The sequence below is a fragment of the Benincasa hispida genome, chromosome 7 (assembly GCF_027475165.1).
Source record: "Benincasa hispida cultivar pf3 chromosome 7, pf3_genome.v1.1, whole genome shotgun sequence".
Classification (NCBI taxonomy): domain Eukaryota; kingdom Viridiplantae; phylum Streptophyta; class Magnoliopsida; order Cucurbitales; family Cucurbitaceae; genus Benincasa; species Benincasa hispida.
The window spans coordinates 23,089,566-23,116,302 of NC_143484.1; the positions used below are offsets into that span (position 1 = coordinate 23,089,566).

General features: G+C 31.4%; 1 protein-coding gene and 1 long non-coding RNA gene across 2 annotated transcripts; one reads left to right on the plus strand and one right to left on the minus strand.

Moving 5' to 3' along the window:
- Positions 1–1,622: 1,622 nt before the first annotated feature.
- LOC150035043 (uncharacterized) lies at positions 1,623–13,743 on the minus strand. The gene is made up of 4 exons (XR_016530574.1): positions 13,197–13,743; positions 12,330–12,401; positions 6,402–8,165; positions 1,623–2,059 (listed from the first exon to the last, which is right to left on the minus strand). It is a non-coding gene; the product is annotated as an uncharacterized LOC150035043 (long non-coding RNA).
- An 8,546-nt stretch (positions 13,744–22,289) lies between these two features.
- On the plus strand, positions 22,290–23,250 carry LOC120081943 (MLP-like protein 31). Its single transcript, XM_039037131.2, has 2 exons — positions 22,290–22,519; positions 22,763–23,250. The coding sequence occupies exons 1-2, from the start codon at positions 22,330–22,332 to the stop codon at positions 23,032–23,034; spliced, it is 462 nt and encodes a 153-aa protein (XP_038893059.1). The 5' UTR covers positions 22,290–22,329; the 3' UTR covers positions 23,035–23,250.
- The last annotated feature ends 3,487 nt before the right edge of the window (positions 23,251–26,737 follow it).

Genomic DNA, 26,737 nt, shown 5'->3' on the forward strand with positions numbered 1-26,737 from the left:
TGGGCGGCTCTCGGTTTTTGAGCATGTTGGGAGATTAGGCGGCAGTTGAAAGAGCTGCTCGAAAGCTTGACGAACAAGCGAAAAAAGAAAGCCCTAACTATTTATTTGAGTAAAGGGCTTTTCCCTTACTAGTCAAGTGGTAAGGTGGGGCGTATTCTTTGAAGAAAACAGACTTTAGGAAAGTGGTTCAGGTAGCTCAGCTGGTTAGAGCAAGGGACTGAAAATCCTTGTGTCAGTGGTTCGAATCCACTTCTAAGCAAAGGGTCCACAGATAAAGGGAGAACATTATTATTAAAGATAATGTTTTTTGAAAAAAAACAAAAAAACAAAAAGACACTTCTAAGGATTAGAGAGTTTATATAGTACACCACTTTAAATCCTAAGATCATCATCGTAAATAACTATAAATAAATCAATATATTAAATAAGAATTCAAGGCAACAAATAAATTCAAGACATTCAAGGTAGATTCATGTTCTTTCTTTCTTACATTCCAAGAGTACTACATGTTTAATCTCATCATATCTTACATCTCATTTTCAACCTTTCAATTTCTTTATTCTTTCGATCATCATCCGTTTTTTTTTTCCCCTCTTTCTCCATCATCATTATGTTCATATTTTGCAATTTTAACCTCATGCATTTATTCAATTTTTTTTTTCAAATTCTATTTGATTTTATCCGATTCTTTTTTAATTTTTATATATTAATAATATATTAGACATCCATCATTATATATATTTTTTTTTTTTGAAACATATCACTACATGTCATATATCATCTTTTTTGAAACATATCACTACATAGCAACCAATTTTGAAAAAAAAAATCAATAATATATCACATATAAATCAATGTTCAATTATATCAATAATATACAATAAAATATCAAATAACTTTCTAGTATATTAGTAGTATATAAATACATATCAAAAAAGAATATTAAAATTCCTAGTGTATCAACGATATATTAGATATAAGAAATGAGTGTATCAAACATCAATCAATAAATATTTGAAGTAACACATGAGTCTATTAGTTGTAGATCTAACAATAATCAACATTAAAAAAGTAATTTAGTTTGCAGTAAACCATGTGTGGTATTTCATCTTATAAGCATGGTTCCAAATATATCAACAGTATGTTAGATACAAAGCATGTGTGTATTAGACACCAATCTGTAGAAACTTGAAGTGAGACAAAAATGTATCAGTAATATATCTAACATCAATCAATATTTAATCACTAATTTATTTTGAAGTAAGACATGTGTTTCATTTTATAAGCATCATATTCCAAATATATCGATAGTATATCACATATAAGGTATGGGTGTATCAAACATCACTCAATAAATACTTGAGGTAAGATATTAGTGTATAGATAGTATATCTAATAATAATCAATATTAAAAGTGTATCAGTAATATATCTAACAACAATCAACATTCAAGTTAATGAACCGTGGTGATTTTTTATTTTTTATCATTTTTTTGCAAACATAAAAAGATGAAGACACGGGCCTAATTTGTATAGTTCATTTTGCTATACAATACAATATTCCATTTCAAGTATATTATTAATATATCAAGAGTATATCATTAAAACGATTATCTAACTATGAAGAATATAAGCTCATACATCAACATTCAAGAAGCTGTTTCACATTTCTTTAATCTTTACAGTTAGTTATTGTAACTACTTGTACCAGAAAATAGTATAAATACTCACCATTTACAAATTTTTAGATACAACAATTACATAGCTTCAAGAAAACTTGAAAGATCTGTAAAGAAAGAGTCTGTGACTTAGCTTCTTAATAAAACTCTCTCATTCCCATGGACGTAGGCTTCAATAGCCGAACCACGTACATCGCTAAGTATTTTTTCTTCTTCTCTTCTCATCGTCTACAAGATAGCTCAAGATAGCTCGATCGTTTACCATTTTCTTCATATCGTCTAGAAGATCGACCGATCGTCTATCTTTTCTTTCAGCAATCATCTACACGATTGAATGATCGTTTACCTTTTTCTTCTGCCATCGTCTACCCGATTGTAAGTCTGCTCCATCGTATACTCAAAGCAGTCGCACAGATCAAAAAAGAAAACCATTAGGGTTAGAAGAAAGTAAAAGAACTCAGAAGGCGAAGAACGAGAGAATAAGAAAGCTAGAAAGAGAAAGAAAATTTGATTTGCATTAATCACCCATCAGAAAAAGAAGTTCTTTTTCATTCTTTCATCAGACAAAGAGTAGTGGGATCGACCACGTGTAAGGCATCAGCTGGAAAATCGTGGGCTCTTCTCAACCAAGTCCTCTACCAACCAAAAGATTTGGGGCAAAGAACAGGGCTTTGGGTTTGGATCAGCAATAAAGGGCCTCACTTTATTTCATCATTTGGGCTTATTGTTTCTTTATTTTGTAGGAGCAGGCCCAACAAAGTGATATTAGAGCAACAGACATTCAAGATCTCAGTTCTTGGAGAATCAAGACACAAGTTTTCATCCAAAATGTCAGTAACAAGGTTCGAGGTGGAGAAATTCGATGGCAAAGAAGACTACAGACTGTGGAAGGCCAAGATCAAGGTGATACTCGGCCAGCAGAAAGCCCATAAAGCCATCCTTGATCCATCAACTCTCCCTGCCACAGTGACAGCCCAAGAAAAGGAGGACTGGGAGCTGGCAGCCTACGGTACGTTAGTTCTTAATCTAAGTGATAGTGTTCTTAGACAAGTTTTAGATCAAGAAACTGCATTTAGAATATGGGCTATGCTAAGAGAGTTGTATGCGACTAAAGACCTTCTTAGCAAACTGTATCTTAGGAAGAATTTCTTCACATTTAAAATGGATTCATCTAAAATACTAGCTGACAACTTAAATGAGTTCAAAAAGATAGTTAATGAATTTAAAACACTAGGAGAAAAACTTGGTGATGAAAACGAGGCCTATATTCTTCTAAACTCTTTGCCTGAACCGTATAAAGAAATTAATAATGCTCTAAAGTATGGAAGGGATAGTATAAGCACAGACACCATAATCTCAGACTTAGAACTAGAGAGCTTGAGCTACAAGTTAATAAAAAGGATAAACCTAGTGGTGAAGGTCTGTTTGTAAAAGGAAACTTCAAACAAAATCACTCTAAAGACAGAAAACCTCATAACCCAGAAGAAAATAAATCAAAACAGAAAATAAAATGTAAGTACTGTAAGAAGAAAGGACATCTAATAAAAGACTATTTTATTCTAAAGAGAAAGAACCAAGAGAAAGAGAAGGATTCAAAAGGCAAACAGCCCGAGGCATCTTTTGTAGAGCATTCATTCACCTACTCAGATGACTTAACCTCAACTTTAGACAAATCTAATCATGTAAACCCTCTAGGAAAACATGATTGGGTTTTAGTCTTCGGATGCACTTACCATACGACCTCAATGAAACCTTGGTTTAACACCTTTGAAATAGAAGGAGAAATGGTTTATATAAGAAACAACCAAGCCTGTAAAATTGAAGGCATTGGCTCTGTTTCCATGAAACTTAAAGATGGAACCATCAAACTTCTTAAGAATGTGAGATATGTTCCACTACTTAAGAGAAATCTAATCTCTTTAGGTACGTTGGATGCTATAGAGTGTGAATACAGGGGTAAAGGAGGAACTCTTGAAGTGCTAAAGGACTCTAAAGTAATACTAGTTGGGGAAAAAATAAATGACTTATTTGTGGTTAAAGGAGTTGAGATGATGACAGGAGCTTATGTAGCCACCACAAATGAGATCACAGGGGCTGATCTATGGCACAAAAAGGTTATCTCACATAAGTGCTAAAGGCCTAAAAGTCCTATGTAATCAAGGAATTCTCCCTAAAAGTCTTTCAAAAGATCTAACCTTTTGTGAACACTATGTTTTAGGGAAAGCCACAAGGCAAAGTTTTACTAAAGCACAATATACCACAAAAGCTATCCTAGACTACATACACTCTGACCTATGGGATCCAACTCCTACACCTAGCCTAAGTGGCTCAAAGTATTTACTTCTTTTATTGATGATTTCTCTAGGAAAAGTTGGATCTGCTTCCTTAAAACTAAAGATCAAGTGTTTGATAGGTTTAAAGAATGAAAACTCATGATAGAGAAACAAACTTCTAAAGAAATTAAATACCTTAGAACTGATAATGGACTGAAATTTTGTAGTGAAGAGTTCAATAAATTTTGTAAAGAAATAGGAATTACTAGGCATAGAACAGTTAGATTCACTCTTCAACAAAATGGAGTTGCTGAAAGACTAAATAGGATAGTCATGGAAAGAGTTAGATGTCTCCTATCAGATGCAATTCTAAGTGAAAATTACTGGGCAGAGGCTGCAAGCTACACAGTATACACCTTAAATAGGTGTCCACATTCTTCCCTAAATTTTTTGACTCCTGAACAAAAATGGACCACACATCCACCTAACCTAGATAACCTAAGGGTATTTGGATGTATTGGTTATATTCATCAAAATCAAGGAAAATTAAAATCTCTGGCAGTAAAGTGTATGCTTATAGGGTTTTCTGAGGGAGTAAAAGGATTTAAAATGTGGAACCCTATTGAAAAGAGATTTATTATAAGTAGAGATGTCACTTTCAGAGAAAAAGAAATGTTTATGCAAAAGGAAAGAACATCCTATGAAGTTCCTAACAGCCCTAATACGACTAGGATTGAGGTGGAGTCACCTAAGGTCTCTCCCACTGACCAAAACCCTCCTATAGATTTAGAACAAGACGAGGATGCCTCAAATGAGACCACAGGGAATACTGAAGCTGTACCTGACCTAAGTCAGTATTCCTTGGCTAGGGATAAACAAAGAAGAGTGATAGTTCCTCTATCTATGTATACTGAAAATAACTATATGAACCTAGTTCTAAATGCCACAATAGCTCCTAATGACCAAGAACCAACTACTTTTGAAGAGGCAGTGAACTGCCCTAATGCTAGGTCTTGGATTCAAGTTATGTGTGAAGAGATGGAGTCACTCACTGTCAATAATACCTGGACCCTAGCTTCTCTTCCTAAATTTTCTAAACCTATAGCTTCTAAATGGATATATAAACTAAAGGAAGGTTCTACTAAAGAGGAAAAGCCTAGGTACAAGGCAAGGTTAGTGGTTAAAGGATTTACTCAGAGAGAAGGAATAGACTACACTGAAATCTTTTCACCAGTAGTGAAACAAACCTCTATTAGGCTTCTTTTATCTATAGTTGCTCAGTATGACCTAGAACTAGATCAACTAGATGTTAAAACTGCCTTCCTACATGGAAACTTAGATGAGGTTATCTATATGGTTCAACCTAAAGGGTTTGGGAAAAAAGGTAAGGACGACCTATATTTTCTCAAACAAGTCAATATATGGTCTAAAACAATCCCCTAGATGCAGTATAGAAGGTTTAATGACTATATAGAGAGTATAGGTTTTCAAAGAAGTTCCTATGATATTTGTTCTTATATTAACTCTACTACCTGTAAGGACAAAGTCTACCTATTACTCTATGTTGATGATATGTTACTAGCAGGAAAGTCTAAGAAGGACTTAACTCATGTAAAAAATATCCTAAAGAGAGAATTTGACATGAAAGACTTGGGTCAGTTTAGAAAGATCCTTGGGATAGAAATTCAGAGGGACAAAAGATCCTCAACCCTAACCATAAGTCAACTAAGCTACTGTGAAAAGGTAATAAACAGATTCAATATGACTAATGCAAAACCAGTCACCATTCCTATTGCTACTCATTTTAAACTTTCCTTGGAGAACTCACCAAAAGAGATAGACATAGAACATTTGACTCATATGCAATCAATTCTATACAATTAAGCAGTAGGGAGTCTAATGTACTTAATGATATCTACTAGACTAGACTTATCATGCAACACTAGTTTAGTCAGTAGATACATGTCTAACCCTGGAAAAAGACACTGGGAAGTAAGAAAATGGATTTTAAGATATCTTATTTGGTCTAAACAGCCGAAATTAACATATCAAAGTACTAATGAATCAAATTTAGAGCTATATGGATATGTTGATTCAGATTTTGCAGGTGATCAAGACAAAAGAAGATCTCTAATAGGTTATCTACTCTTTTTTGGTCCTAACTTGTTGTTTTGGAAAGCTAATTTACAGTCAATCACAGCATTGTCAACCACATAAGCAGAGTACATGGCACTTTCATAAGCAATAAAGGAAGCACTGTGGTTAAAAGGATTGATGAAGGACTTTGGTATTAATCAAACAGTAGTTAAAATCTACTGTTATAACCAAAGTGTCATTCACCTTTCCAAAAATCCTTAGTATCATTCAAGGATCAAACATATAGACATCAAGTATCACTTGTTAAGAGACAGAATAGATAAAGGAGAAGTCGAGGTGCTAAAAGTTCATACCACCGAGAATGCAGCCGACATGCTTACCAAACCTATGAGTAAACTCAAGTTTGCTAATTGTCTTGGTCAGATCGAATTTCTGCTTCCTGAAAAGGGTGAAGACATGTTAAATCCAGAAGGAGAAGGGGTTGCATGTTGAGCTTAAGGTAGAGATTTGAAGAATCTAAGCTCATACATCAACATTCAAGAAGTTGTTTCACATTTATATAATCTTTACAGTTAGTTATTGTAACTACTTGTATCAGAAAATAGTATAAATACTCACCATTTACAAATTTTTAGATACAACAACTACATAGCTTCAAGAAAACTTGAAAGATCTATAAAGAAAGAGTTTGTGACTTAGCTTTTTAATAAAACTCTCTCCTTCTCGTGGACGTAGGCTTCAATAGCCGAATCACGTACATCGCTGAGCATTTTTTCTTCTTCTCTTCTCATCATCTACAAGATAGCTCAAGATAGCTCGATCGTTTACCATTTTCTTCATATCGTCTAAAAGATCGACCAATCGTCTACCTTTTCTTTTAGCAATCGTCTACATGATTGCATGATCGTTTACCTTTTTCTTCTTCCATCGTCTACCCGATTGCAAGTCTCCTCCATCGTATACTCAAAGTAGTCGCACAGATCAAACAAAAAAACCATTAGGGTTAGAAGAAAGTAAAAGAACTCAGAAGGCTAAGAACGAGAGAATCAGAAAGCTAGAGAGAGAAAGAAAAATTGTTTTGCAGTAATCACCCATTAGAAACAGAAGTTCTTTTTCATTTTTCCATCAGACAAAGAGCAGTGGGATCGACCACGTGTAAGGCATCAGCTGGAAAATCGTGGGCTCTTCTCAACCAAGTTCTCTACCAACCAAAAGATTTGGGGCAAAGAACAGGGCTCTCGGTTAGGATCAGCAGTAAAGGGCCTCTCTTCATTTCATCATTTGGGCTTATTGTTTTTTTATTTTGCAGGAGCAAGCCCAACAAACTAGGTGGTAGAAAAGTTGAGTACATCAACAATACATATTAAAATTTCAAGTACATCAACTAATTAACAAACAACAGTTGACAAGTATGTTAAAATTTCAAGTACATCGTCATGCTATCGAGCATCAATCAACAAGGATATTAGAAATTCCAGGTATATTAGCAAACTATTCAAACATCACTCAATCATGCATATTAAAGTTTATCTGGGTTGCATGCTGTCATATTTTTGTGGTTTCACTTAAGAATATTTTTGAAAATTTTGAATTTCTATTGGGCTTTTTCTTTCCTATATCTGCAAGCCCCCCATATATATCGGAGTAAACTTGAGAAATTTGCAATCTTTGCTGGGACACAACTTAAATTTTTTTATGAAAAAAAGAACTGATCATCTTCCTAAATACGCCCCAATTTTAGCCATCTCTTATAATTTTTTTTCAATAATTTGGCATAAATATTAACCAAACCTATATCCAATTCATTATGCCCAAGGACCATTCAAATGCCAGTCAACAACAACCACATAGAAACTCTATAAATAGTTGAGTGCTTCTCCATTTTGGTATTTTGGAACTAAAGTTTCAGACAAAACTTAGGATATTTGGGTGAGAGTATGAGTTGTCATGAGGTTGAGATATGAACTCAACTGTGTATTTGAGGACCAATTGTCGCCAATATTTTATACTCATGTCTTCTACCAGTGCACTCGATCATCATCACCATTGATGTCCCTATTGTCAATTCCAGCCACCAACTTCGACTGCCGACTCCGACCACCATCGATAGCCAATCACTACAAAAATAATAGATATGATAGCTAATGAGAAAGACTATAAAAGACCTTTTATAGCCTTTTTCGAAAGTTCTGACAACCCATGTTATTAAAAGTCTGGGACTTTTTATAGCATTTTTGTAGAGCAATATTGAATGCTTTAATAAAGTATGAATGTATAGCTTATTTACTTTGCCATAAAAATATTTAATAGTGTCTTTTATTAAAATTATAGCATGTTTATATAGCTAAAATAATATGCTATCTTTAACTTATAATAGCACCTTTCTAATGGTATAATATAGTATTTATAGCTTTAATCTTATGCTATAGTAAGGTTATTTAGTCTTTTCTAATAGCTATAATTACTATAATAATCTTTTGATAGCTTTTCTAATAGCTATAATTACTATAATAATCTTTTGATAGCAGTATTTTTTCACTATATAGATTTTGTTATAGCTTTGCTGTGAAACCTGGATCTCCATTTTCCTATTTAAGTAAGTGATTAAAGGGTTAATTAGGAGAAAGTTAAATCCTATGTTATGTAAATAATCTAATAATTTTACAATTGTCATAATAACTGTAATAATTGTCACCTTCTGTGAATCAACAATTAGTAAGAATGAATGTAAACTATAACGGTTAGGTATAATAGTTACGATAACCATACTTGATTCTGGAGTACGAGTAGAGAAGACCCTAAAAAGATAAAAAGAAGAGAAAACCTTGAAGACTTAAATCCTGAATAGTAAAGAAAGGATGGAAGAACTGAGGAAAATATAGAAAATTATTTGGGAAAATTCGTGTGGAAGTTGCACGGAGATAAACCATATTCACAGTAGCTAACGAGATTGGAGGAAGTTGGAGAGAATGGAGAGAGCGAGATTTGAGCGAGAGAATGGGAGAGAGCAAGACTGGTTAAGCGAAAGAATGGGAAAGAGCGAGACTGGCTGAGCGAGAGAATGGGAGAGAGCGACACTTCCGAGATCCAAGCTAGCGAGAAGGCTGGAGAGAGCGAGATCCTTAGCGAGAGTGGAGAAAACGAGAGTTTGAGCGAGATAGTTGGAGAGAGCGAGATTGTGAGTGAGAAAGTGGGAGAGAGAAGAGTGGAAAGAGCGAGACCAGCGAAAAAGGGGGAGAGAGCAAGAGCAGCCTGAATGCCTTATTTGAACGTCACGCCCACGCGATCGAAGAAAACCGCCTGTGCATCGAACGACCGGGAATTTATGTGTTGAACTTGGCCACGATCTTATAGATTATGCATTGAAAACCCTAAATTGAATACAAACAAAGCTTGAAGACGTAAGAGCAAACGTCAATTAAAATTTAGGTGTCCAATTAAGAGGAATTCTTAAACTCTAAGAAATTGTGTTGGATGCGTTTGGGAAGAACACATTGAACCAAGGTGAAGTCAGCCTACGTTGATAAAGGGAGGATTAACTATTTGGCCATGCAGCCAAGTAGGTGGTTCAACACCATAGGAGGTTTGGACGCCTATAAATAGAGCCGTTGGGATTTCATTTTCAAATCACAAATCATAAAATTCATAAAAAGAGGAGGAGAATAGAGTGCATTGGACAGTGAGGGTGGAGGAGAATGCATCAACTTGAGACGAGGAGATCTCCCAATCTACTCGAGTGTTTGATGTATTTCAAAGCCATCTGAAGATAAGAGAGTCTAGTGTTCATGGTGAGGCTGCTGGAGAAGAAGCTCTAAGGAATTTGGCTGGAGAATGAGAAAAAGACAGAGGGATCGAGCTATCGGGTAAGCCGGGCCAGTCTTGATGTTTGGATGATTTCGGCTAAACCATGAAAAGTTATAAGCTAAGATTTTATGGTAAGCTTCTTGAGACATTTTAGAATAGTTTTATAGAAGGAAGTATCTCAAAATAAGGTTTAGAACTATGAGTAATCTAAGCTGTAAATTGGATCTGGATTCTAGGGGTAAAAAGGGAGCCCGAGGTATAGAAGAGAACTATTAAAAGGGCTCCTAAACAATTAAGGTGAGTGTTATAGCTTTGATCATTAACACATAGTGTGAGTGTTATAGCTTTGATAATTAACACATAGTGTGAGTGTTATAGCTTTGATAATTAACACGTAGTGTGAGTGTTATAGCGTTATAGGTTCGATATATCGTGAGTGTTATAGTTTTGATAGTTAACATATGTCGTGAGTGTTAGGTGGCTTTGATAGTAAATGCATATTATGAGTATTCACTTAGCTTTATACTCTGATATTGGAATATATGCATCTGTAGATACAAAATACATACTTTTGGTGATAGGATGATTGCCATGATATTGTTTTTGTGTGACTATGGAAACTACGATTATGCCCGGGATGTGGTTAGCATGCTTAACAAAAGGTTCTTGGTGGGAAATAATGGTCGGCTTCGGTTGGCAGGAAATAATAGTCGGTGATGACCGACGAGAAATATGATCAAGTACCTAAGCATGACTAGCGGGATAAATAAAATGGTCGATATGCACATTGGTGGGAATTGGGGTCATAGGAAGGTTTCCATAGGTGATTGTATTGATTGATGATATGTTATGCATGCCACGTGTAGCATTTTGGAATAAAGGTTAATCATTGCATGAATAAATCCATGATCATGTATGGGTACACTGTGATTATTATTATGTGATTGATTTCCCAAAAATGATGATTTTCAAAATGATTTTCATCTTAAAAAGAACCACTCACTGGGCTTAGTAGCTCACACTCTTCAAAATGTTTTCTTAATCTCCCCCAGGTAGTGGAAGATGAGGAATTCTAGGGTGCTACTAAGGTCAAGGTCTGTCATGTGCCCCAATTACACTTCCAGAGGGTTTTTACGGTTGTCGTTGTAAACTTTGTTGTTAAGTCCTTAAGTTGTATAAACATTATATCATTGTCGTAATAAAAGATGGGCCTACTTAATCTGTTATAGTTATCTCCTTGACTTAATCATTCCACTGTGTATAAGTTATAATATGGTATCAGAGTTATTCCGCAAGAATCATTAGGCAGTAAGTGTCAGCTCAAGGGTTGATAACTGCTGCAGTCGCATCCCTCTCCTAGGCTGAAAAGGTGGTCTAGGGGCGGGGTGTGACATTTGCTCGTGACTATAAAATACCATGACTTTTATAACACATTAAATACTATAACATTCATTCATAATTGAAATTTTATAAATCTATTAACATTACAAAAAAAGAAAAGAAAACAATGTAATAATTTCCTAGAATAAAGTACACAAATGATACAAAATAAAGTCATGTATCTTTCATGTTTATTTTTACAAGTCAATAAAATATTTTGCAAGCCTTCTTTGATCATTTGTAATTTCTAAGATTTTTTTATCTCCCAATGGACATTTCTTTTAAGGGTTGATTTGTACCTTTTGATGGACACTAATTAAACAAAAAAACCATAGACACATATTAAATAAACAGACATAAAAAAAAAACTATTGAATTAATAGCACAAGCCATTTAGAAATCCACTACACCAAACCAAAACAACAAATTACATAGTTGAACATCTTAGACTTATAAACCAAACACATCTTTTTTAACACCTAAAACTCCAAAAAAAAAAAAAATGTAATTGAACGGGTGCTAACCCACTTTTGCTTCTTCTTCTTCTTCTTCTTCTTTTTCTTTTTTTTTTTTTTTTTTAATCAAAGTGACACTATATAATTATTAGGAGATTCTGTCATCAAATGATGCCTAATAACCCCACACTTGTTCAACCTATTTTGATGTACATGTCAATGAACACATCTTTAACAACTCAAGCAATATGAGCCACTAAGAGAGCCTTGGTAGGAAGATCAACAAAGTAGTCAAGAAAACAAAAACTAATAATGTGCTAAACAAAAATGAGACTAATATATTATAATATTAGAAAATTTGAACCATTCAAGTACTTTGATCATAGATGAAAAAGATCTTAAGATCTTAATAGATAGAACAACTACTCAAATTATTTCCTATCTGCAATTAAAAACAGAAAGAGTTGGATGTCAAATGGCAATGAATAGATAATGAAAGTAACCCCCCACTCCCCCAAAAACATTATAAAAAATCAAACAACTTGAGATGTCTGGTTTTCAGTTAGTTAATCTTAAAATGAATTGCAAAATAGAATAGCAAAAGTTCTTGTCTAAGTAAGTTTCAGGAACTCAATAACTTACATTGGCTCAATTTCAAAGGTTCAATAAATGTAGCAAGATCCATTGTCTCCATTATTTGAAATGTATCAATACCTACAAAGCACAAAGTATTTTAGTAGTAAAGCCTGCTTTAATCTTCTAAACATGCATTGATACATCGCTGATCTACTTGCTTCAATTTCTACCAAATTTCATATACTCAATGAGTAAAAGTTCCAAAAGAAAAAATCCATTCTTGTAAGTTTCTTAACCCAAAAAACATACCAAGATTCCATGTTTCTGACAAAATCATAACAGAGCCAACCTTCTAATGATAGGAAATTTGGGAAAGATATAAAATAATGCAAATACAATGATGAACAAGAAAAATAAGAAAGTTCCAATGTAGAAGACACATACTATTTGAAGAAGACATAGCATTTCAAAACATTAAGTTTCTCAACCTTTATACTATTCAAATTTAATTAAAAAAAAAAAAAAAAAAAAAACACCACTAGAACTAATGAAGTTTGGAAATTTATACACAAAAGATAAAATGGAAGCTGATAATAGAAGGATAATAAATTGATACATTGATTGTGTCCAGGATATTTCCTTTCATTTGCATACCCAATATTTCTGGCCCAACACACACGTCTTGAATTTATCATCAATCAACCAATCAACTCAAGCTTATTAATAGGTTGCTATCCTACCCACTCCATTCCTTAATGATATTCTATAATTATAACTTAGTCATTCATTCTATAATTATAATTTATATTTAAGAGAAAAATAGAATTGAATAATATAAAGAGAAGCAGAAGAAGATAATACTCATGAGGGCATCAAAAGTAAACAAAATTTGCTATGATGAGAATAAGAAGAAGAATAAGAAGAAGAACTCACCCCTTCCAAAACCTTGATAATGGTGGGTCAATTTATCATTGGTTTTCAAATACTGAGATTTTTAATTCCAAATCCATAAAAATCAATAAGAAATTAAACAAAAATCAGAAACAGGGAACACAAAATTGCTAAAGCTAGGGTTTGAATGAAGTTCAAGAAACTGGTGAAACAAAAAAATGGAGGAAAATTGAAGAAAAAGGAGATGAAAGATGTATCTTTTAGAATGGCGATTTTTTTACAAGCTTTTGAAGCATCGACGCTGTTGGGTCAGAGCGAAGCTTTAGAAACTGGATGAAGCTATATCTCTTAGAATGCTTTGGAGATGAAAAAGAGATGCGAACTCCCAAATTAGAGAGAAGGAGAAGATGGGAGAAGGTTTCTGCATGAAGAATATGGCAATGAGTTATTGGGTACTTTCAACGAGAGAGGGATAGGTATGCCGATGGGTGTTTACGCAAAGGACTGTGACTGCGACGATGGTCTCGAAATGAAAGAGAGGTAATTTATAGAGAAGATGGGCCAAGTGAAAAATTAGTGCGTGAAAATGACGATGGGCTACTTTTAAGGAAGGGAGATGACTGGTCTGCGTGAAAATGGAGAGAGTGAAAATTTTGGGGAAATTTTGAGTAATTGACAAAGCGCCAAATCTCTCGATTTTTTCTCCTGATATTTATAGCCCTAAATATAAAAGGCTATCCTAATATACTATTAAATGAGATATTTATTATTATGAACACGACCTCCACCAATTCTGATGATCATTATATTAAATTATCACTACTACAAATTTAAGCTTTATTGATTCATGAGTTTTTTTTTTGACGCTCGTGATATAAGGTTGTCAATAAAACTTTAATTTAGAGCTTAAAGATAACTATTCATTTCAAAATACATATATTTATGGTTATAAAATGTCAACAAATATTTATATTTAAGTAGATGCACAAGAGAAGTCAATAAGAACACATTTGTTGATACAAAATTACATAAGTTCCATAAAAATAGTGAAATCCCGGTTTTTTTTTTATTAGTTCATAGTATTTTATAGTTGTTTATTTATAGTAATTTGATATTAATAAAATCACTTTTTTCATATAATAAACCAAACAAACTTGTATATAAAAACACTTTTCAGAAAGAGTTGCCAAGCACATGAGTATTTTTATTTCAAATAATATTTATCAAAAGTGTTTAAATGACTTTTTCAAAAACATTTTTTTTTACAGGTTAATCGAAATAGAAGCTTGTATGAAGACAAAAAGATAAGCATGAACTAGAGTTTTGGAGGTAGAATAAAGTGCAAAACATATCTATCAGATAGAAAAATTAGATGGATATTTATGTGATTATTTTGTGTAAGTGAACTTGGTCATTTGTTGGCCCCATATCATGTATAATTCTTTTTGTATCATATAACTTGGTCGGAAAATGTGGTGTTTGTTACTAGTAATAGGACCATTATACTACAATTACATTTTGAGGATATTTCACTTACAATACAAATCCAATTTATTTTATTCCAACAAATTAAATATAATTTTGTCCAAGAAACATTACATGTAGAAATTTTGTAAAATGATTGCTTAAATTAAAAAAATAAAATTGAAATGCATGATCCGAAAGTAAACCCTGAACCTCATCTTCCAAAAGTCCCAACAATACATGTGTACTTTAAAAAAACAATAAAACAAAGGGAGATCCATAGTTAATTAAAAAAAATAAAATAATTTAATACAAAAGTTTGCTAACAAAAATAATCACCATAAAAAAAGATTATTTATGTTAGAAAAACTACACTAAAAACCCCTACAATATAAACTCAACTTAATACCTCAAACACCTCATGCACAGACAAATGAATTGCACAGACATATAAACGTATGGACTCAACTCAATGTTTCAAATAGCCCCTTACAGAGAACACACCTACCATTAGAAGACTCATTATGCTCTAAAGATTTAACGATCCTCGAATACTTGAATTCTTTGAAGATAAAAAACATTATTCTAAGACTTCAACTTCAGTAATGCATTCACACATCTTGCTCCAAGTGAAATGTAGACATTAAAGAGAGAATCAAGGAAAATTGCAATGGATGACAATTTAAAGATAGTATTTTGGATGTTTGGTTTCCATATTTGTGATTTTGCAAATATGAAAAATATTTGAGATATGAAATTTCGTATATTATTTATTTCAAAATTATCCTTATACAAATTTTAGCGTTTTTTTCTCCAAAAGTCCTCACAAGAGTTTTTTCCTCATATCCCGACTCTAACAGCCTTCCTTTGACCTCACTTCCTCCATCTTCGCTTTCACCTTCACTTTCCCAATTATATTGATCTACAAAGTTGAACACTATGATAGAAAAGTACAGTCTTTAATTATTTTTCATGGATCTAAGAGGCAAAGTTATCTTTTCTTCACCATTAGAAAAAAAGGTAAGTCAGGCCATAAACGAACAAAATTAGCAGTTTCTTCGATTTTTTTTGTAACATCCCAAATCTTTTATATAATTTAATTTTGGTTATTTGTAATAGTTGATAATTAGTTTGGATTTTTTAAGGTTGAATTGGATTATTGAGAAAGGATAATTCAATTTTAATATTTTCGTAGAAGGATTTTGAATTTAAATTTGATTAAAGGAAAATTTCGGATTTATGACTATTTATTTCAATTTTAATTTAATTTTGAAAGTTGAATTAACATTTGGATATTTAGATTTTTTTTTTGTTTGGAAAAGATAATTAATTTTATTTTCCCAAAAGGATTTGAGAGCTTAATTTTTAAAGGATTTGTGTTTTTGAATCCAAAAAAAGATTGTGGATATGGAACTGGAGGATTAGCAGGCATCGCCGCGACTTCTTCCAAACGCCGCCTCGTCCCGTCTGTTGCCATCCAAAGACACCACGTCATTTTCTTCTTCATGCCCGCCGTCCAACCGCCGGTAAGCTGCTATTGTCTTGCCGGAATCTTGTTTTGGGTGAGATTCTTGGTATTTTTTGCAGGTATTTGTTATGGTTCTTGAGTATCCATTAAGCTTTGGCTTGGGTTTTAATTTATCCATTATGTATGGACTATAGATTCAATATTTGAAAGTTTTTGGAACCTTGCTCATCGAGGAAGAAACCAATTTTATGTCGAAATTGTTACAGATTGGTTGGCCAACAAAATTGGGTTTTGGAAATAATTTTGGACGAAGGCACGTTTTCGATAAGTTAAATTTGGAAATATTTGGACCAATTTGGTTAATTGGATTTAGATCGCAAAGGATTAATTAAATTTTGGATTCATTATTCTAGGCCATGGTTGTTAAATTAAATTGTGGTTTATGTTATAGGGTTGATTCAAGTCTTACAAAAGTTTATATTATTTTCGTAGACTATTTTTTCTGTGACCAGATTTTGAGGTAAGTAATCTTACTATTGGGACCACACTGGTACCGGGTGACAAATTTAAGAATAATTATGAGGATTCTGAGACTGTTTGTATAGAGATGCATGAGGATAAATATGTTAATCTTGATTATGTTTGAAGCATGATCTGGGTGCAAGCATGAACTAAATTATTCTGTTTATATGATTTCCTAGATGAACATTGAGTATGATGATATATATTGGCATATTTGTGGGACTATATTTTATGATGCACATTACGTTTATGATAGTGATAGTTGTCCCTACCCACAATTAGATACCCACCAGACGTGGTGATCTTCTTAGAACTTCACCAAAGATTTTTGTTTCCTTTAGGATTCACCAGAGTTTTCTGTATTCTTCGGGATACACCAGAGGTGGTGATCTCCTTCATGATTTCACCAGTGGTTTTTGTTTCCTTCGAGATTCACTATAGGTGGTGATCTCCTTTGGGACTTCACCAGAGGTTTGTTGAGGTCTGTGGTACATCTAATCTACGATAGAGTGGGTTCAATTAACCACTAGTTAGTCATCCAATGGAAAGTAGATGTTTATTCACGTCCCACTAGAGAGTGACATCTAGAGGACATAGATGCTTAGCCTAACCCCAGTAGTGGAGTTACTTACTATGAATTGTATACACATTCTTTCTTATGTTTATTTTTAAGGTAAGGGTAAGAACATGCCGATGAGTGACAAGCGGAATCTGTGGTAGAGTTTTCAGCATTTTATGTTTTTAAAATTTTTAATCTTGGTTTGAACTTGAAGTTTTGAGTGTTTTTGCTTTTAAAAAAATTTCTAGTTATATTATGGTTTAAGGGTACCCTGTTAAATGGATTTCAGTTATTTAGTTTTAGTAAACTTATTTTATGCTAACTATTTGGTTTTAAATCATAAAAAGATGTCAATTTGAATTGTATGCATGCATATCTATAGTAACGACCTAGTTTAAGTCGTAAGGAACCGGGTCGTTACATTTTCCTCTTGATTTTTTATGTTAAATCATCAAGTTTTGTTCAATTAATTATAGATTTGGATCAATTGCAACAGAAATTTCGATTCTTGATGGATAGGAAGGATACCAATGGATCAAATCGGATTGAAAAAAGAACCCTAGTTTTGGATTGAGAAAATTTAATCAGGATCGAGGAGAAATAAATCGGTTTTTGTGAAATTAGTGTAAGATTTGAATGATTTTCATCGGTGAAAATGCGTTCTTGAGGAGTCTTTGATTTATTGTTTGTTATTTTGTGAAATTGAATAGATAATCAACAAAATTTTGAATCCTCTGTATTTTAGGCATTCTCGGTCCCCTCTCCAAGTTGCATTTCATAGTTAAAAAAAATATGACCTTATATATAGCATTTATTTCAATGTTGTGTTCAATTTCTTTGATTCTCTTCTAAGGTTCTTCGATTTTGAAGGATCTTTGATTTTGTTTGGCGATTTAGTTTATTTTTTTCAATTTCATAAGTTCTAGATTGCGAGGGATGAAATTAAGGGGATTTTGTCGGGACTTGAAGAGATTAAGGAGTGTAGATTCATTCATCAGTAGGGGTTTGTCTTAAGGTTTTCTCTAATTCATATTTTGGTTGAAGATTGATGAGTGTAGCTTATTTTGTGATTGTTATCTGATTATCATCTGATTGCTATTTGATATAAAGTAGTTTGTGATTTCTATCTTATTGTCATTTGATTGCTTTTGTGATACTAAATACTTTATGACTGTCATTTGATTGCTATATGATTTCTATTAAATGTCTTGTTAAAGTATATCGACATAGTAGTAGATTTAAGAAATGAGTTTATGTGACATCAATCACTAAATACATAAAATAAAACATCAATGAATCAACAGACAATCTAAGAATAATCCACATATAATCAATAGCTTATTTTTGAAATGATGAATGTATCACACATCAATCACTAAATACATGAACTAAAATATGAGTGAATCAACAACCAATCAATATGATAATATGCTACTTAATTCAATGCTTTTCTTGTTCCTTCTTGTTTTCTTTTCTTTTGTTTTTGGTTTTCTGGTTTGTTGAACTTTTTCCCTAGTTTTGTTGTTTTTTGGTTTGTTGAACTTTTTCCCTGTTTTTGTTGTTTTTTGGTTTGTTGAACTTTTTCCCTATTTTGGTTTAACTTTTTCCCAATCAATAACTTCTTCCTATTTTTGTTGTTTCATTGAAGTAAAAATAATAAAAAAAAAAAATTAGCAATAAGTATAAGAAAGTAATCGCAAAGTATTTAGTATCAAATAGAAATCAAATGACAATAAAAAAATAATTTGTATCTAATAGAAGATAATTATAAACTACTTAGTAATAGACAAAAAAATGTATGATAATCAAATGATAATCAGATTGCAACAAAAAGATTCATTAGTAATTGACAAAAAAATTGAAGGTAATCAGATTGTAATAGAAAACTACGTAGTAATTGATAAATAAATGTAAAGTAATGAAATGATATTAGAAATTACTTAGTAATTGACAAAAAATGTAAGGTCATCTCATATCAATCAATGTAATTTGCAAACAAATAACAATCAAGCAACAATCAAATAGCAAATTCATAAACCTAAGCTCAACTCAACAAAATACATTTATGCAAAAAAAAATCTTGTGTGAACAATTAGATATAAATTATTCACAATTATTTTAGGGCTATTTTTAAATATAGAAAATTAACCAAAATATTTACAAGATATAGCAAAATTTTAGAACTATCAATGATAGACGCTGATAGACACTGATAGACTTCTATCAGTGTCTATCAATATCACTGATAGAAGTCTATCAGTGTCTATTAGCGTCTATTATTGATAGTTCTAAAATTTTGTTATATATTGTAAATATTTAAAACAATTTTACCATTTGAAATAATTTTCCATTATTTCATATGAAAGGATTTTGTTTATTGATAAATAATTTTTACTTTATTGAAAAATGATCTAACCTAATTATGTATGCATTTTTATTTTTCTTCATAATAAACCTCCAAAGCGAATATAGTTCAAATATGAAATAAATGTATGGGGAAAGTTTATTAGAAATCCAAAGAATAGGGACCATGATTTTTTTACCTATTTTTCTTTTATGGTTTCTAATGTAAGGTAAAACGTGGTTTTTTTTTTTTCTAAATAAAAGACATTTCTTTTATAATATTTAAAAGAAAATCTAACTTATCCGTCTTATTTTTCAATCTCTCTCGATCTTTTGTATTTTATATATAGTTTGAGTTTACCATTTAAGATGTGTTCAAATCTATTGTTGCATCACTTTTTTCTTTAACTTTATTTAAAATAAAATGAAAAGAATAGGAAGGACAAAATTTTCATTTAAAAAACATAGTAGCCATGGACCTAGCTAGGTCATCAATAAATCACAAGTATAAAATCATCATGAATATTTACAACTAATCTCAATATTATTTTTTAATATTTATTGTTATGACCAACTTCTCAAAAATAAAAAATAATTAAAAATGTAATAATAAAATAAAATAATTGAGGCAATAACAATTATCATATAAAATCAATAGTTTGTTATTTCATCTCACTATTATTGAAGTAGCAAAAAAAAAAAAAAAGAGAGAGAGAGAGAGAGAAAATGACAATAATATGATGAAAACATATAGCATGTTAATCTCCTTCAACAAAACATTGCAGCATTGAGAGGGAATTTCTCCTCATTATAATAGAAAAAATAATCAATAATTTGAATATTGACATTTATTTTGGTCCCTATAGTTTTAAATATTGTCTATTTAGTCCTTAGATTTTGGATTTATTTTTTATTTGGTTTCGAAGTTTTAATATGTTACACTTTTAATCCTTAAATTTTGAGTTTGATTTCAATTTAGGTCATAGGTTTCAAAATATTACAATTTTACCCTTGAGGTTTGATTTTTGTTTCTATTAGGGTTCATATATAGGTATCTATTTCTATACTTTTAACCTCAATTTATTTTTATCAAATACTCACTTCAGTAGTCTTTTTTGTTAATGTATATTAATTAATTTAATATAAGTATCAAATGATGTTTTAAAATTAATTTTTAATAGTGATAAAAAGTTTATAAACCTTAATTTATTATTGTTCTTTCAATTCTTTAAAATTAATTAAAAAGCAGTAGAACTAAAGACTGAAAGTGAGTATTTAAAGAAAAATCGAGGTTAAAAAGACAAACCCCTATCATTGGTTTATAAGGGAGAACAACTATCTCCAATTATATAAGGCCTTTTGGGTGAAACCAAAAACAAAGCCACGAGAGTTATCTCTAGAAGGGACAATATCATACTGTCGTAGAGATATCTGAAAGTTCATTGTCCCTAGCACCAATATATCAAATTGAAATAAAATTGAAATTTCGAAGATAAAATTAGTAATATTTTGAAACATAGGGACTAAAACTGAAATCAAACTCAAAATTTAAGAATTAAAAGTGTACATTTTAGATTTATATAGAGACTAAATAAAAGCTAGACCAAAAAAAGATTTTTTTTTTTTTTTTTAAATAATGCTCTTATTTTATACTATAACTAAGGTCCCAAATATTGATGTCAATGGAAATATCGAGGTCCTGATTTTTTGGAAATATTGATGGAAGTTTTGGAAACACTTATGGATGAAAATTGTTATAATTAGTTAATAAAACTTTGGTTGTGACTTAATTAGATTATAATTTTCCATTTTTAATCATAATTTCTATAAAGTAAGACAGTATTTAGATGTTTGTTGTAAATTTCCGTATAAATGTTGATCCAAGAGTAGAAATTAAAAAAAAAATGGAAAATAATTACAAGAAATAATATAAAGTTCAGGAATTTTTGAGGTGAAATGATGTGAAAATGATAAATATTTTGGATGGTTAATTAAAGAAAAAAATCACATCAATTCAATTTTGAGGTGAAATGATGTGAAAATTTAATGAAAAAAGTTTAAATGAGTTAAAAATAAATATATGTTATTTTTTGTGATTTTTTCAAATATAATTTCTTTAGAAATGAAATTTTTTTTTTTTGGTAAAAAATAAAGCTAAAAATTTAAAAACAGATGGAAATAAAAAAAAAATAAATCATAAAAAAGACATAATCGTTTGTCGAATATTATATTAGCATGTGAACTATAAAATTATGGGCAATCATAACCATAAAATTGAAAATTTTGAACACAGTCGTAGTTAATTAAAAAAAAAATCAAAACTTTTTCAAAAATTATCTCAAAATTTCGTCAAAATGGGTGAATGAGAATGTTCTCGAAATTGGAAAAAAACAAAAATTCTCCCAATCAAAATGTTGAGGCCGGGCTCGAAATTTTAAACCATTACCATAACCATTTAGCTATTTATTTTTCGTATTTTTAAAAACGGTAATCGTCTTCTCACAACTTTTTTTCTCCAGGATCTTTATCCTTCTTAAAAAAAGCATTTAAATTCTTAGAGTTTAATTGAATAACATATACATGGATTATTCTCTTTCTATGATGTCACATACATACAATGACTCATCTGAAAGTAAAAACAAATCTCTATGGAAAACATTCTTTGCTATGATGTCACATACATATATTGAATAACATATACATGGATTATTCTCTTGCTATGATGTCACATACATATATAAAGGACCAAAGATTGTATGCTTTTGCAAAACATTCTTTTTCAGTTTTAGAAGAACAACATAAATTTAAAACCATAAAAAATGTCTGGTCTCTATGGAAAGTTAGAGGCTGATTTTGAAATCAAAGCCCCTGCTTCTAAATTTCATGAAATGTTCCATACAAAACCACACCATGTCTCCAATGCTTCTGGAGACAAAGTACAAGGTTGTGAGCTGCATGAGGGTGAATGGGGAAAAGTTGGTTCTGTTATCTATTGGAACTACTTTCATGGTTTGTATTTTCCATTTAACTTTTTTTTTTTTCCAATCCATCTTAATAAACACGTGCTAAATTACAAATTCGGTTCCTAAACTTTTATATTTGCATCTCAAAAAAGCCTCATACGTTAAAAAAGTCAAACGTGGAAGTTTAGAGACTTTGCTATTAGAAATATTTTGAATTTAAGGACTTATTTGATAAAAATTTGAAAGTTGTACTAAACTTGTAACTTATGAATGTATTGGTAAACTACAGAAGGAAAAGCTAAAGTAGCGAAGCAGGTAATTGAAGCTGTGGATGAGGAGAAGAATTTGATAGTTCTCAAAATGATTGAAGGAGACCTTATGAAGGATTATAAAAATTTCAAGTTTATAATGCAAGCTACTCCAAAGGGCAAAGGAAGTGTGGTTCATTGGACTTTGATTTATGAGAAGCTTCATGAAAACATTCCACATTCATATTCTATGTTAGAGTTTGTTGCTGCCATGTCCAAAGACATTGATGCATACCTCATGGGAGGCAATTAAGAACCTTCAAATCAAGATTTCTCCAATTCTCTAGAAGGGTCTTCCTGATTATCAAGTTTATTGAATCTTAATATATACTATGTGACAACTATATATGTTTGAATAAATGCTTGTACGGCATCTGTTCCCTTTGTGTGGTTATTCCAAGTAATAATCATGTTTCCTAAAGTATACTTCGAATATGAATCCATTATTAATAAAATTATGATTAGTAAATAAGAGTGTAATGTTTATTTTTTCGATCGATATATATGGTTGAGGAGAATTCAGGTTGTCAAAATTTTTCAATCAATATATGAAAAATCCTATGGGGTTGTTTGGGGCGCTGAGATGATATAGGATATTTGGAGTTCTGATGTCTGAGGAGTTCTGATATCTGTGTTTGGGTGTGTAAAGTTGTTATGTCTGAGTTCATATATCTGTGTTTAGGTGTGTAAAGTTCATATATCAGTCTATCTGATTTAGTTTTTGTACCTACTCTATAATAATTTGCATATATCAATACTATATATTTTTTGTAAATCTTATAATCTAATTATTGTATCTATCCTATTTGGAATAAAACATTCATTGCATTTTTTCTATTATTTCCAATCTCAAGATATGGTATACAGTTCAATATTATATTATTTATTCCAAACTTTTCATTAAAGAAAGGCAAATAGTTTTACAAAATAGTGTTAATCTAGACCGGATATGAAATTCCTTAAATTCATTCTACTGATAAAAAAAAATGACTTGATATGAAATTCATTAAATTCATCTCAAAAGATTTTACATAACTTGATTGGCTTATACATGACCTTACTTAGAAAAATTTGCATCCATCATTGGTAAATAAACTCAAATCCAATTAATTAATTGGTTGAGTCATTAATGAAGTGGTTGAATGGAAAGTGAAAATATGCAAGTGGAATAAAATCATCAAACAATTAGAACAGTCATTGATAAAATTAGCAAACAACCAGAATAGTAATTAATAAAGTTGGTGGACAGTTTAATAAATGAAGTAACAAATAATGCATAATATTGAAAGCGTGCAAAAAAAATTAATAAATAGGACTAACACAATTTAAGATTCACTGAGGCATTAGGATTAGAATAACACAGAACAATATTAAAAACGAAACAATAGGTTGCATGTTTGGAAATTTGAAATTAAACATGGATGGAAAATCAAAACAAGGCATGGAATTGAAAACAAAATTTGAAATTAAACATGGCTGGAAAATCAAATATGGTTGAAAAATCAAAACATGGCAGGATTAAAAAGGAAATTGAAAATTTGAAGAGAAAGACACATAACAAGACACAATATTAAAAACGAAACAAGAAACAGAACAGTATCATCAATAGGTTGCATGTTTAGAAAATTTAAACATGGTTGGTATTAGATATAAAACTGATTAGTTAGATATTAGTTATATGTTATTGATGTTTCTGTTATGCCTTTTTATGGTCTTTTTACGTTATGATATATAAATATATTTTCATCGAGGAATAAAAAGCATCGAGTTCAATTCTTCTATGATCGAGTATGAACAATATGATCGAGTATGATCGAGTATGATTGAGTATGTTCAAGTATGAAATAGAAGAAAAATGAAACGTGACATACGAAATGCAGAGGAAAATGAAACGTTGAGATACAAAACACATAAGGAAAATGGGTTCACAAACAATTCAAATCGGTTAGGATAATGGGTCCCCAAACACTGAGATGATATACCAACCTATGTTATATCATCTCATATTGGACCCCCAAACAACCCCTATAAGTTATTGTGTCAAAGGGTACATACTTTAATCTAGACATACTTCCAACAGATGTAGTGCATCTTATATTGATAAGCATTGAAAGAAAAAAAGTTTGGTTATATAGTTGTGTAACATGTGTTTAACTATCTTCATGTATTATAAGCTTTTGTCAATTTGTGTATTACTCTCAAACATAGCTTTTTGTGGATAAAGTATTGATTACTATTTCAGATGTCAATAGTTTAATTTTTTTATTGAATTTAATGTTAAATTATTTAGCATTAACAAATTTAATATTATATCAATTTGTTTATTAAATGATATAAAATATTAAATTTTCCTTTAGATCCATCAACTCAAATTTTTGGATCAATATGTGAGTTATTCTGGACGTGCCTACTCCCTCAGGCGCAAGCACGCACCTTTACTTGTGTGTTGATGCTTGAGGGCATTATGGCACCACAACACCTCCCTGATGATGTTGCTTTCTGCCTTTTGTGTTGCGACAGCTGCCTTCATTGGGGAGATTTTCTTCATTTTTTGCCCCCTTGAAGCTTGGATGCTGGTATGACTCCTAAATATTGCTCCAAAATTAACCTTGAAGGGCACATAAGATTCCAAAATGCATGATATGTTAGAGATCCTACAAATATAAACATTTAAGCTAATTAACTTTCGTAAACGTAGGAGATTAGAGGTATAAGGATAGCTCCTTTATGGAGTTATCACCAAAAAGAAGCCTCGCAATTGACACTGTCAAAAGCCTAATGAACTTGTCCTTGTGTTTGATGGTCATGATACGTGCAAGTGCAGACGTCAAATTAAAGTAAAGTTTAAAATTATTTCAGTCTGAGTATTGTCTTCTATGAAAATCGGGTGATCAATTCTTTTAGTTATTGTAGAAATCGTTCCAATTTTAGTTAAGGAGTGAAACGTGATGAATATATATTAATCTTAAGATAAGAAAATAAATCTAGTGATCAATCAGAAGAATTCAAACAAAGAGATTAATTAAGATATTCTAGGGTGTCGAATGATCTATTATCGATCACTACAAGAAAAATAGTTTTCAATGACAAGTAAAACGCGTTACTAAAAGCAAAAAAATGTCACTAAAAATATTAGCAACGTGTAGAGGGGCATCACTGTGAATGTCACAGTAGCCGCATAGTCAAAAGTTTTAGTGACATACTCACTGCACGCCGCTAAAATCTGATTTTTATTGATGCTAACATATTACTAAAAGTTTACTTTTAGCAACATATGTTTTGTCGCTAGTTGTATTATACAGTGACGTTCAAAATTCATCTCTAAAAGTTAAGTTTTAGCAACATATAAGATTGTTGCTAAAAGTGGATCAATGGTGATTGCAAGTATCTTTTGCAACATATATAAGTGTGGATTTGGGAGGAGAGGTGGGAAGATTGCATAGAGTTTATTTGAATTTGTTAATATTATTATGTTGGATTTAAAGTTGGTGTAGGGGTACATGTAGAGTTTTGTTAAAGAACTTGGAGATTAATTTCTCCCTGGCGAGCTTTTAATATTTTTCAACTTTTTCTTGTTGTCTTATAATGTAGCATTTGCCTTCCTGAGAAGAAATAAGCTTAAGATTTGATTAATTATGTAGATTATGGAAAATAAAGACCGTAGTTTTTGGATTGTGATACGATTGTGTGCTGCTTTTGTTGTCATTAGATAGAAGCCCCAACTTTCTTTGCGTATGATTTGAAAGGGGGATTTCTAAATGGATTGAGTTTAAAATCCAAAGGTTGTGAAGTAGGCCATTTTCATCGGCAATAAAACAATATGCTTATTTTGTTGTATCGATTTTTATTTATCATAGTTTCAATTAGTTTGTTCTATAGTGATTTTTATGCATGAACTAATTAATTATCTCTTCAAATCTTAACAATAAAAGAGACCAGTTTGAGATTGATATATG